At 33.3% G+C, this 13,997-nt stretch overlaps 1 protein-coding gene across 1 annotated transcript in view; it reads left to right on the forward strand.

The window, feature by feature from the left end:
* The window catches only part of Jak2 (Janus kinase 2), a 154,662-nt gene that overhangs the window by 85,708 nt on the left and 54,957 nt on the right, over positions 1–13,997 (forward strand). Inside the window, exons 8-15 of the mRNA XM_004637222.3 lie at positions 1,550–1,707; positions 3,228–3,339; positions 5,803–5,989; positions 6,800–6,927; positions 9,798–9,932; positions 11,731–11,818; positions 12,515–12,642; positions 13,556–13,694. Of these exons, the coding sequence (XP_004637279.1) occupies positions 1,550–1,707; positions 3,228–3,339; positions 5,803–5,989; positions 6,800–6,927; positions 9,798–9,932; positions 11,731–11,818; positions 12,515–12,642; positions 13,556–13,694 (1,075 nt within the window). The remainder of the gene's footprint in view (positions 1–1,549; positions 1,708–3,227; positions 3,340–5,802; positions 5,990–6,799; positions 6,928–9,797; positions 9,933–11,730; positions 11,819–12,514; positions 12,643–13,555; positions 13,695–13,997) is intronic.

The raw sequence follows: 13,997 nt of genomic DNA on the forward strand, positions 1-13,997 counted from the left end.
AAAAAAAAAAAAAAAAAAAAAAAACCCTTATAATTCAAGTATACCACAGTTCCTTCCTTATTATGTTTTTTGGTAAAAGTCCACTGTTCATTCTGTGATTAAATGTTGTTCATTGCTGAGCAAAGAAGTATGCTTAATCACATTTCTATTCTTTTGTAACTTTGTTTTTCCAGGAGTTAATTATTGCTTTTTTTTTTCCCTCTATATCCATAGCTGTCTTACGAACTTTGTAAAATAGCTCACTTTTCAATATAGTGTTTTATGTCATCAAGTCTGTCAAATGTTGTATCATTTCTCCTTTTTCCTGGAGAAATTTCTCCTTCATCTTTGGGTTTTGTTATCTAATTTACAATGGAAGTTCTCTGGAAATGCTTTTATGCACAGCTGTAATCCTTGGTCATCCGTTTCTTAAAATCCCAGAAACTGTGTTGTATGTTTTGGTTTATATCCTTGGTTTTCTGAAACCAACGTTTACCTTGTTTTACTAGGCATAGCTTCTAGTGCCGGTTGATATTCTTACTGGGATTGTGATGCATTAGAAAATTAATTTTGGGAGAATTTTTACATCTTTATGATGACTTTTCCTATGAGTGACATAATTGCTCGTATATATTCAAATAAAAACTTGCACTTTTCAAGCGTTTTCAAGTTTTTCTGATGACCATTTTGCACATTTTTTGTTAATTTTAATCTTAGATACTACATTTTTTGTTCTTTAAGTGAAGCTTTATTTTTTCATTATATAATCAAAATGACTTTTAACACACACACGTGTGTATGTGTGTGCGTGCATGCGTGCATATTTTCCTGTAGGTTAGGTGGTATATTTTAAATTGATTATATGTTCCCATATATAAGTGTGATGATGCAACCACAACATAGCTGAGTGCCATAATATTTTAGTTCATGAGTACTTTATCCTCTGTAGTCTACAGTTGTATGTAAAACTAATGCTCATGATATTTAATTAATGCCAACTTTTTGTCAGATTAAATAGATTTCTAGTTTAGGTAACTAGCATGTTAGTTTGCTAAGGGAATTGAAACATTTAGTAAAATTATGGCTGAACACAATTATAATTAGGAAGGCAGGATAAGGCCATGTCTGGAGGATCTTAAATATCAGACACAAGCATTCTTAATTCAAATTGCATAATTGAGAATAATTAAAACATTTGAGCAATTTAGAAGAAAATTAATTTAGGAAAGTTAATCTAACAGGAAGTGTGGGGGTTTTTTAATAATAAAATGGTGTATTGTTCTGCCATAAAGATAAACTTGAGACTTTTTAGCTAAATGGATGCACCTTGAGGCCATTCTCTTAAGTGAAATATATTGGATTCACATGTGTGAATACCACATTGTTTTTCTGGTGTGAGAAATCTTAAGTATAAATAAGAACCAAAATGTATAATAGATATTTTGAAATAGGAAGAAAATATTCAAGTGGGAAGGGGAACTAGGTGGGGGGAGGAGTAAAGAGAATTTTCAATCTTTAATGTTCAGTTGACTTTTCAAATGATACAATTTCTTTTTTTCTTTCTGCTTAGGAAATTGAACTGAGTTCATTAAAGGAAGCATTGTCTTTTGTGTCTCTGATTGATGGATATTACAGGCTGACTGCAGATGCTCATCATTACCTCTGTAAAGAGGTGGCCCCCCCAGCAGTGCTTGAGAACACACAGAGCAACTGCCATGGCCCTATTTCGTGAGTCCTACAGCTTTCTCACGTGGGAAGACATTCTACAGGCAGTTACTTAAGACGTAACTTACCATCTGTATCTCAATATATAATACATATAACCTTTGCAGGTTTTAACATTTGGTTGCTTATGTGTGCTTAAGTAACTCATGGGTATTAATAACTCTTGAGTATTCAAAAATAACAAAAACAAAAGCTATGCTTGTTGTTCAGTGGTAGAATTTCTTTCTAGCGTGCATGAGGCTAAAGGATAACGCAACACAAAACAAATATACCTCCACTGTATATTTCATTAATTTTAAAATACTGCAAAAGAACCATAGAACTAAATTTGAAATTTGTCTTTTTTTTTTTTTAAATAATCTAACAACTTCTGCTAAAGCTTCAAACACAAAATGGGTTTATAATGTTCCTGTTTCTAGCTAGGTGCATGCATAGAACATTTGCTCAACCTAAGTTCTGGTTATCTCTCAGATATTTTTGCTTTGGGATTAATACCAAATTTGAAGAACCTGAACAGAATAAAAATCTGGGATTGCAAATTTAAAATGTTTGAGAACATTTTTATATTTTTCATATATGCATTTCTTTCAAAATGTGCAGTTTTAAAACAATCATGGTGGTGCATTCCTGTAATTCCAGCACTCAGGAGAAGGATTGTGACTCCCAGGCCAGGCCAGCCCAACCTGAACTATGTAGTGAGACCATTCTCAAAAATAACAAACAAAACTACACAGAAAAAGATGTGCAGTTTCCAAACTATATCACATTTTTTTTTTTTTGCAGAACTTAGCACAAATTTTAAAACCAGTAATTTTTTCAGTTACCATGGCTCTTCTATTATACTTTGGTGTTATACTAGAGATTAAAATAATGCATATAATTTTTGTATTAGTAACGTCCATCATAGAGACATGAGAAGTGTTGCTTTATGAATCTTGCTGTGGATTTTAAAACACTAAATTTATCAGAAAGAAAAAAGAAAATTCAAAGGAATGAATTTTCTTTGTGATTTTATTTAATATTTTTTGTTTTTAAAAGAACATAGCTTCCCCTTGATTTGAACTTATTGAAAAAATTGTTTGAACATTTTGTTACCTTGAAAGTAATTGGAGAACATAAAACAGGAGAGTCTTCTAAAAATTGAGAATTTTTGGGCAGGCCAAATAGCTCAGCAGATTAAAGTGCCTGCAAGCAGGTGCAGGGGCCAGGGGTTTGATCCCTGGGCCTGCATGCGAGCCCCACCCCTAGGGCATGCTGAGAGGGCAATTGAAACTAGGTGTGGTGATGCACACCTGTAATCCCAGCTCTTGGGTGACTGTAAACAGGTAAATCACTACGAGTCCAATCTAGTAGTGAGACCCTGAACACCCTGCAGACCCTTCTCTAAAATACAAAAATAAATAAAAATACAAAATAAAAATTGAGAATTTTAGATTTTACCTTTGATTGTTTTTATGAAATATGGTCATAATGTCATGGTATTTGCTATGTAATCATTAAAAGTATTTCTTCTTTACCTTTAGAATGGATTTTGCCATCAGTAAACTGAAGAAAGCAGGTAATCAGACTGGACTTTATGTACTTCGGTGCAGTCCTAAGGACTTCAATAAATATTTTCTGACTTTTGCTGTTGAGGTTAGTATGTTACATTTATTCATAGTAACATATTATTTAGCCTGTGTGTTTCATGTCTTATATTTATATACTATACATTATTTCTTTTGTAATACTCAGAATTATAGCTCTTGTTATGAAATCTGGCAAAATAATCATGTTTAATGTATCTCAAGGATTAAGCTCAAAGTAAATTGCCCAATTCCTAGGAGTCATGTAAAAACATTACATGATATATATTGGCTTTCTGTCATTTTAGTTGGTGTTCATTTCATCTGTCTACATGTCTGTGTATTACAAAGTATCAAATGTCAATTTTCTGGAAATCTCTTTTTTTTTTTTTTTTTTTTTTACAAAAATGAAAGTTTTAGCAAATCATATAGAACAAAATAAATCAAAAGCAGTGGTTACTAATTAGAGCAAAATAGGGCCATAACAAAGGAATTAAAAATATAACATTTTCAGCTAGTAATTTTCCATTAAAAATAATGATCAATTGTGCATTTTAAGTAAAAAATATAATAAACTTCATTGTTAATGCAAGTCATCTTCAGTTTCATCTAAGATTATATACTTTCCAGAGTTGTTTTGAAAGCTATTATCATTTATATGGCAATTTCATGGTATAATTCTGAGAAACTTTTTATCAACATGCGTATTTATTTTACTTGCAGTGTATTTTGACTTGTGAATCGAAACCATTAACATTGATGGTTATAACTAAATGTATTGGCTTATTCTTGTCTTGTTATTTTCCTGTTGTTGGCTTCTCCCCCTTTTTTCCCCTCCCTCTAATTGTTTGCCTCACCTGGTGGATTCCTTCTTTTGGGGTTGATAGAGTTATAGTCCTTGTTGTCTCTTTCTAGATTGTCCTTCAAAACATTTTGAAATGCTGGTTTGGTGGTCATAGATTTCCTCTTTAACAGTATTATTATTTGATTGTTTTTTAAAACCAGTCATCTTAGGCTGTGTGTGGTGGCACACACCTGTAATCCAGCTCTTAGAATGCTGAGGCAGGCAGATTGTTGTGAGTTAGAGATGAGCCTGGGCTATGTAGTGAGCCAGCCTGAACTGCATAGCAAGACCCAGTTTCAGACAAAAAAATTTTTAAAAAGCAGTGATCTTACATTTAGCACATACAGAGAAAGGATTGTCTATAAATATAAAAGGTAGCTACTCAATCCCTTTAGGCATTGCCTAAAACTGATAGTCTATCCTAATTTCAGAATATCTCAGAATAACACAATATGTAGTCTATTGTATTGAATTATCAGCTAAAAATATGTATATATTTTATGTTTATTATATGTATCCAGTCTAACATCAGTAATATATATTTGGGAATATACAATATAACCCTATCTTCAAAAAAATTACTTTAGGAAAGCAAAAAGAAAAGTATACCAGCTGGTAATACACCTGCCTGGAAAGCACAAATTCCTGAGTTCGATCCCTGGTAGCGCAAAAGGAAAAAGCAAAAAACAATGCTTAAAAATATATTAAAACATACTAAACTGAGCATTATAATTGTTTATCATAGGCAAAAGGACAGTAACAGGAAAAAGCGTAGTTACTAACAAAGATCTTTTGAAGTAGGAAAGAATTGAGGTTGACCCTCAGAGATTTATAATGTTTGAAAACAGTTCTAAATAAGATGAATGTGCTTGTAAAAAAAAAAAAAAAGCAACTCAAAGATGTTAAGGGAAAGTTTATAATACAATGCATAAGAAATATTTTAAAACTGCACAATATTTAAAATGTCATATTAGAGATAATACAAATAAAATAGTAGTACAATGGAATGGATATTCACCTTTGCTTATGAAATGCAGTATTGTTAGGACATCACAGAAAAAACAGTACTTGAGGTGAGTTTTAAGGACTGGATGGAAATTCAGTACTCACAAGAGGGTATCCATTTATAGTGGATATAATGTACAGTTATTAAGGCATGAGACAGTATGATAATTGCTTGAAATTATTTAAGATAGTATGACTAGTAAGCAGTTTTCTGTAAGAACCATCAGGAATTAAGTTGGAGATGACAGGAGACCCAGCTCATGAAGTCCCCATTTCCTTCACTAGCTGTAGACTGTATCTTTTAAATTACGGAAAACTAGTAAGGATATTATTTTTCTTGCTTTCTTAAGCATAATTAAGATTAACTCTCTAGCCACTTTTGTAGACTATAAAACTGTAGATTCCTTTTTTTTTTTTTTTTTTTTGGCAGAACCAGGGATTGAACTCAGGCCCTTGCGCTTGCCAGGCAAGCACTTACTCTACTGAGCCATTTCCACGGCCCCTTGTAGATTTCTTTTTGAAGAACCAAGATCTTCTGTCACCATACTGGCACCACATTAGGATTCACAGTTCTTATGTCTGAATATTTTGTTGGTGGTTTTGGGGATATTCCTTTTGGTGGAATAATCATTATGATATCTATTGTGATTTTCCCTCCCTCTCTTTATAATTAAACTTATATAGCGAGAAAATGTCATTGAATATAAACATTGTTTGATTACAAAAAATGAGAATAGAGAGTACAACCTCAGTGGGACTAAGAAGAACTTCAGTAATCTTAAAGATCTTTTGAATTGCTACCAGATGGAAACTGTTCGCTCAGACAGTATAATTTTCCAGTTTACTAAATGCTGTCCCCCAAAGCCAAAAGGTAAAATAATTTTCTAGTTATTTTAAAAATACTTTCATGGATTTTGTCTGTGGTGGGAGGTATCTTCTGTACATTAATGTCAAAAGAAATATAAAAGAAGCAACTCCAAAAGCAAATTAATTTTTTTTATTCTGTCATATAAGTGTGACCAGATAAGATTGTATAGTTTGGTATGACTTGTTTATAGCCCACTTTAAATTCTGTTATTCTAGCCTAAAACTGACATTTTAAAGATAATAATTGTTTGATACAAGTCAGTCACTAATTGAACTGGAGATCCCATTACCAAATTCTTCAGTGTTTTAAGGAAAAAACTTCCATATACTTTTAAGATTTTAACTTTATTTTACAAATGAAGATAGTAAAATTGGAAACACCTTGAAAAAGTGTCATTGTTAAAAAATTATTAAGCATCCTGGTAAAATTATACTAGTTTAGGAAGTAGGCATAATTTTGAGTATAAGAAATAATTAATAGGAGTACATCAAAGTTCAATTAATAAGACTGGGCGTAGTGGTGCGTGCCTATAATCCCGCACCTGGAAGGCTGAAAACAGGAGGATCATGAGTCTGATCTGTGCAGTAAGACCCTGTAGGCCCTCTACTAAAATAAAAAAAAAAAAGTTCAATTAATAAACTCCAAAAGATTATTTTCAAAGAAAAAGATGAAAATAAGTTGTTAGGAATTTCTTATATGTCGAACACGTTTTATTCTTCTTTGTAGAAATTCATATTTTAATGTGCTTTGAAGAGATGCAGATACATGCACACATTTATACACATATATATGTATTTTACTTTTTTTTTCCAGATAAATCAAACCTTCTAGTCTTTAGAACCAATGGTGTTTCTGATGTATCAACTTCACCAACATTACAGAGGCATAATAATGTGAACCAAATGGTATTTCACAAAATCAGAAATGAAGATCTGATATTTGTAAGTGTAGATACAGATTGTCTTTTTTTGTCCTTTTATAGAGACATTTGTTTTCTTGATTTTCTGCCCTACATTATATTCCTGTAATATGTGGAACTATTTTGTTGTAACCTGTAGTACAAAATTTCATTACTATCCAAACATTTTTCTTATGAAAAATATACTAACCTTTGTAAGAAATTATCAAAATTATTTAAAGAATGGAATTGCATTATTTTCAGAATTTAAAAATATTTCTTCACAAATCTTACATCTTAACATAAGACCCACATCTTAGCTCTCAAGTTCTATAGAAAGTAAAGAAAATTCAACAGATTGAAAATAAATTAGACACAAAAGAAAATAAATAAGCTGAAAACAAATAGTACATAAAGTGATGATTTACCTATCAGGTGGTTTTGTATGATGCATAGTCTCATTTCTTACAAGGGTTAAAAAGCAGTATAAAGAAGAGATGTAGGTCTTGGGCCTGTGAATTGTTTACAGTTAGAAGTAAGATGCTTTTACTGGATAACGCCAGGCCTTCATGAAGCCCCTTCATGTGATATTAGCAAGGGGTTTAGTTCATGGTAGTCTGACTCTAAGGCAGAAATGGCATGGCAGAAAAGCCTCATGGAGGAAAGCTGCTTTGTAGCAGCCAGGAAGCAGAGCTCTTTACCCTCCGAAGATGCAGCCCTAGCAATCTGCCTATTACTGGACCCTGCCTGCTAAAAGCACATTAAGCTATAAACTGACTGATGGATTAAGCACTGATGAGCATAGCATCCCACAATCCAGAAGCCCCACCTCTGAACACAGGAGGCTTTTGGGGGACATTTAGATATGAACCGTAACACATAAACAACATAGGAAATGTGAATATACTCACTTGCCAAAAGAAAGAAAAGGAGGGATGAAGAACGGAAAGAAGAAAAGAACGTTATGTAAGATGATCAGTCTTAAATTGGAAAAACGAGTCTCTTAGTTGGAAAAAGAGTCTCTTCTAAGAATTTATAATGAAAATGCTTTGAATTTGGGTTTCTTTATATACTACCTGTATGATCTGAGAAACATTAAGCCAACCTATTAAAAGTGCTCTGATATTCTGTCATGCATGGTAAAAATATATACAGAATCTTTTTGGAAGAACATATTCTTAATTTAGTCTACCCAGGATTTGGATGAATAAAACCACTCCTAACATGAGTGTTAACCTGAATTTAGAAACATAGAAGGCAATAATGTAGGATTAAACAAGAAATCAATGGATCAAACAACAAAATTATACTTCTAAGAACTTCATGGGCTGGGGAGATAGCTCAGTAGAATAAGCACTTGCCTGGCAAGCGCAAGGTCCTGAGTTCAATCCCCAGGACTGCAAAAAAGGAAAAAAAAAAAAAAAAAGAACTTCATATAATATTGAAACAGAAACTATAAAGGCACATGTATGCTTAAAGAAATGAGTTGTTGAAACATGAGAAAAGGAAACTTTTTAAAAGCAAAGACATTATTTTAAAGGAAATTTGAGAACTAGGTATGATGGCACATGCCTGTTATCCAAGAATTTGGAGGGTTGAGGCAGCAGGACTGCTGCAAGTTCAGTTTGGGGTACATAGTGCGTTCAAGGCCAGCTTAAAGACCCTGCCTCAAAATAGCAAAACAACCCAAAAATTTGAGGTAGAAAAGAATAGAAAGATAAGTGTGCTGACATTTAAATGCAGTGAAAAGATTAGAAGCCAGATTACTTATAGCTAAAGAGATTTAGTGAATTCTAATACAAATCTGAAGAAATACAGCAGATAGGTAGAAGAAATGGAGTCGCTATTAAAGAGTCATTATTTATCTACATTTATTTATAAATGTCTTCCTTTGTTTGCCTTTCTACTAGTTTAATAGAAAGGAAAAAGAGAACCAAAAATACATAGAGAGTAGAAGGTGAAAGACTGATGTTGGAATTTCATAAAGGCATAATTATCCAAAACTCTGGATGTAACAGGAAAGTTATAAAAGTAATAAGTAGTAGAGCTTGGGTTTGAACCTAGTCCTGTTTCTGTGCAAGCTTCTTATTCTGTAAGGATATACAAGAAACACTAATACTGAGTCTATTAGTAGTAGCTATCAGTGTGCATTTACTGTGTGTCATCAACTACACTATAGTGTTTTCATATTTGTCAAAACAATTCTATGGGAAAAGTTTTATTTTCCTCATTCTTCAGATAAATACACTAAGGTAAGTACAGCACGAAAGACTAATAAAGGCTGTAGCCTTTGTAAAGTCAAACACCTAATAAACAGACTACTGTTTTTCCTTTCTATTAAACTAGTAGGCAAACAAAGGAAGATACTCATTTATAAATAAATGTAGATAAATAGTGACTCTTTAAAAAGTCATTATTGGGCCCATGAGATAACTCAGCAGACTAAGCACTTGCTTGGCAGGTGCAGGTACCAGGGTTCAATCCCCTGCACCACATGCCATGCTGGCCCCGCCCCTGGCCCCTGCTGAGTCTGGGTGTGGTGGTGAATGCCTGTAATCCCAACGCTGGGGAAGCTGAAAACAGGAGGATCACTATGACTCTGAGCTGCATAGTGAGACCCTGTACCACATACATTAAAAAATAATAATAAAAAGTAAACAAAGTAAGTTGTAATTATAGCCAGTGCAGTAGGTTTAAAAATAAGGTAGAACCAAAAACACACTTTATTCATTAATCTTTAATTACTTTATAAAGTTAAAGAAAATAATTAATTTGAGAATATAATATCTAGGTTTCTTTTGTAATAGAAGTATTTACTCATGTCTTTTTACAAAAAGTTTTAGTGTATTTCTTGGTTCCCCTATCTTCATCTTTGCTCAATTCTCTTCTCATTTACCCTTTTTTCTTTTAAAGAATGAAAGCCTTGGCCAAGGGACTTTCACAAAAATTTTTAAAGGAATAAGAAGAGAAGTAGGAGACTATGGTCAACTTCATGAAACAGAGGTTCTTTTGAAAGTTTTGGATAAAGCACATAGAAACTATTCAGAGGTATGTATATTCTTTGAGTAGTCCATGTGGTTTATACTGTACGTATATTCATAAGCATGTGACATTTATACATGTAGCTATGTAAAATTATACTTTTATTATTTATGTATTTATTTTGTCTTTTTGAGACAGGGTTTTGCTCTGCAGTTCAGGTTGATCTTGAACTCACAGCAATCCTGCCTCAACCAGAGTGGTAGGATTACAGAGTGGTAGGATTACAGTATGTGCCACCATGCCGAGCCACAATTATAATGTTAAAAAGTATATGAAGGGGGCCAGAGAAATAGCTCAGTGGTCTAAGCGCTTGCCTGGCAAATGCAAGGACCTGGGTTCAATCCCCAGTATCACATGCTGTGCCAGTACCATGTTGACTGGCTAATGAAACGGGCATGGTGGCACACACCTGTAATCCCACCGCTGGGGAATCTGAGCTACATAGTGAGATCCTATACCAAATAATTTTTTTTTAAAAAGTATATCAAGGACCTTTTTTGAGGAGGCTTTTGATAAGGCTGTAGAAAAGTATAGGATTTATAGTTTATTTCCAGACTTACTCCTTTTAGCTTTGTGTAATGAGTATTATTATATCTTTGCAATAATAGTACTATATCTCTGAGACAATAGCTTTTAAACTTGACCCTTGAGAGCTTTGTGGGTTCCACAGAGATTCCTCCATGAGTTTATCTACTAAAGAAGTTTGAAAGGCACTGTTCTAAGGACCACTGAGTAAAATTTGATGACTCTGGTCATCATCCAGAGATGCTAACTTGCAGAAACTTAGCAGTCAGTTGCCAGAGTCCCAAACATAGCAAGACATCTCCAAGAATGACAGAATACACATTTATGATACTTAGAATGTCATAAGGGATGTTAATGGACAATGATGTGAAGCATAAACCAAACAGTTGTTCTAATCCAGAACACCACAGTATTGGAGATCATGATCGGCTGAATAGTCATTCCTAGAAGTTCCTATCAAAGGTCAGTTGAACTAGAGTGAGATTAATACCAGGCCAGTATCCTTACATAGGTGCAATGCTATTTACCTGCTTGGATACCATTATTAAATTTTCTTAATTTTTTAGAAACCATTATTTAAAGCTCACATCCAGGTGCCAAGGAGATGGCTCAATAGAATAAGCACTTCCCTGGCAAGTGCAAAGGCCTGGGTTTAATCCCCAGTTCCACAAAAAAGAAAGAAAGAAAGAAAGAAAGAAAGAAAGAAAGAAAGAAAGAAAGAAAGAAAGAAAGAAAGAAAGCAAGCAAGCTAGCTAGCTAGCTAGCTCACATCCATCAATCAGTCTCATATTACTATATCTGGTGTCTGCCCCTACCTGTATTTGTTCTCTATTCTTGCTGTTACAGCCCTAGGAGTGTTTGGCTTGTATCATTCCTGGATGCCACCAGTGTCATTGGTTTCTTTCATTGGTGTGTCTGTATTCCAGTATTACCTAGAGGTTTCGTGAAAGAACCCTAACATCAAGGTCGATGGTAGCTGCAAATCTACATAAAGGGATCAAATCACATTCTAATCTTATCTGAAGTCCAGCAAAGAGTAGGAGAAAGTACATTCTTTGATGGCAGAAAGTATCTTTCTGAATAATGTGTACTTACAACAGTGAAACAGCTGGGCCTGATATCATATGAAGGCTGGAGCAGGAGGATCACTGCAAGTTTTAGGCCAGGCTAGGATACATAGTGAGTTCAAAATCAGCAGGAACTACATGGCAAGTCCCTGTCTCGTTGCCCAACCACCCGAACAGTAATTCTTTTGCATTTGTTATTTTTTTCCCCTCAGTCTTTTTTTGAAGCAGCAAGCATGATGAGTCAGCTTTCTCACAAGCATTTGGTTTTAAATTATGGTGTATGTGTCTGCGGAGAGGAGAGTAAGTAAAACTACTGGATTTCTTATGTTAAATTATGCCTCTCAGTAAGTCCATTGTTGTTTATATAAAATTTCAATTTCAAGATAAAAAATATCAGTATAAACTATAGTTTAATAGGAATTAAATGTTGTTAAACCTAAAAACAGTATATGACTATTCAGTTATACCTTGTGAAAAAGGAAATCGATAAGTTTAATTGCAGAAGACAAATTAATATAACTTATGCTACAATGCTGAAACAATAGCATGTTATAGTGAACAAATACAGCTTTTTGTGTTCATCCTATCCATACAGATTGTGGCTAGCTCAAAATAACATTGGAACAATTCAGTACAAAATTATTGTAATTATGAAATAGAGCATATGAACTATAGACTGGATTATTAATAGAATTCACTGAAGTGGATATCGATATTAGATACATTTTCCAGGTGTGATGGAATGATAGATTTTATATAATATATATAATGCCATACTTATATGTTACATGTAATTATACAATATATATATTTAGGTTAATACATCTTGCTTATAAACTAAAACCTGAAAAGTACAATATTGTTTATCCATTGTTTTCTTTAATGAATTTTGCTTAATTTCTTTACTACCAATAACCACTATATAAATATGAACATTTATAAAAATCTAAATTATATATTTTAATTGTATACATACTTGTCTATGTTTTAATGCAGATATTCTGGTTCAGGAGTTTGTAAAATTTGGATCATTAGATACATACCTGAAAAAGAATAAAAATTCTATAAATATATTATGGAAACTTGAAGTGGCTAAACAGTTGGCATGGGCTATGCATTTTCTAGTAAGTAACAGTATACTCTTTTATGAAAATGTATTTCATCTGATGAAGCAATATAGTAGTCATCTTGGCAACAAGAAATCTGAATAGATGCAGAGTCATTCAGAATAGATTGGGTGGTGAAAGGGATTATTGTATATATATTAATTGATATAAAATCACTTTTGGGGCTGGTGAGATGGCTCAGTGACCGGTCTAAAGCACCTACTTGGAACAAGCTTGGCAAAGCCCAGAGACAGTGGTTCGATGCCCCAGCACCACATGCCAACCAGCCCCGCCCCCAGGTGGGCTGAGCTGGCCACACACACACACACACACACACACACACAATAAATAAATAAATAAATAAATAAATAAAATCACTTTTGAAAGAAACAATTTTGTAATACTATTAGTCTCTTAGAACTGTTGATAATCTGTCAGTTGGATCTATAAAAATTAACCAGAATTTGTGCAGAACTCTATTGTGCTGTTATGGACAGCAGAGAATACATTCTTACTACATTTGGGGGCAGTTAGACATTAGCATTCTGTGAGAAAGAAGTGTGGCTAGAGAAGCAGTACCAGAGGGTCAGTCAGTTCACATGCTCCTCAGAAAGTAGCTATGTCCTATAGAACTGAAAATACTTCCTCCTGTCTTGAAATACTATTTAGAATCTCAGGTGTGGAAGGTGGGGTAAACTGGGTTGCTTTAACTTACTCATTTCATCATTTGCCATCATTGTGACAAATGTAGTGTGAAATAGGAAGCACTATCATAAAACTTTATTTTATTATCTTACAGCATTGCTTCTGAATTAATATTTACATTGTTGTCTCACATTTTTTCTTTAATCTACATTGGATCCTTGAACACGTTAAATACTCAAATATTTGTGAAGTGATGTTTGAATATATGTACATTTAATTTTAATAGGAAGAAAAAAACAGTATTCATGGAAATGTATGTGCTAAAAATATTCTACTTATCAGAGAAGAAGACAGGAAAACAGGAAATCCTCCTTTCATCAAACTTAGTGATCCTGGCATTAGTATCACAGTTTTACCAAAAGACAGTAAGTTCTACAAGGATTATATATTTAACTTTATTATTACTTGGACAACACCATTAAAAATGTTAAATTTTCCTTGAACTCCAATTTTCTGATATGTTCTTGATTAATAATAGCATGTGGTTATCACTTTCTGCAATTTAAATTATTACAGTTATATGCTGGTCTCTGTCCATTTTTTCTTGGAAGCATGTCATCGTGACCTGTAAGATATTTTTAAAATAATTTTAATTTCTAATCATGCATGATAGATAGGATTTTATTCATTTTTAATATGAAATTTTCTATACCAATTGCAAAGACTTT

Source organism: Octodon degus, unplaced genomic scaffold, assembly GCF_000260255.1.
Source record: "Octodon degus isolate 3935 unplaced genomic scaffold, OctDeg1.0 scaffold00087, whole genome shotgun sequence".
In the NCBI taxonomy this organism is placed as follows: Eukaryota; Metazoa; Chordata; class Mammalia; order Rodentia; family Octodontidae; genus Octodon; species Octodon degus.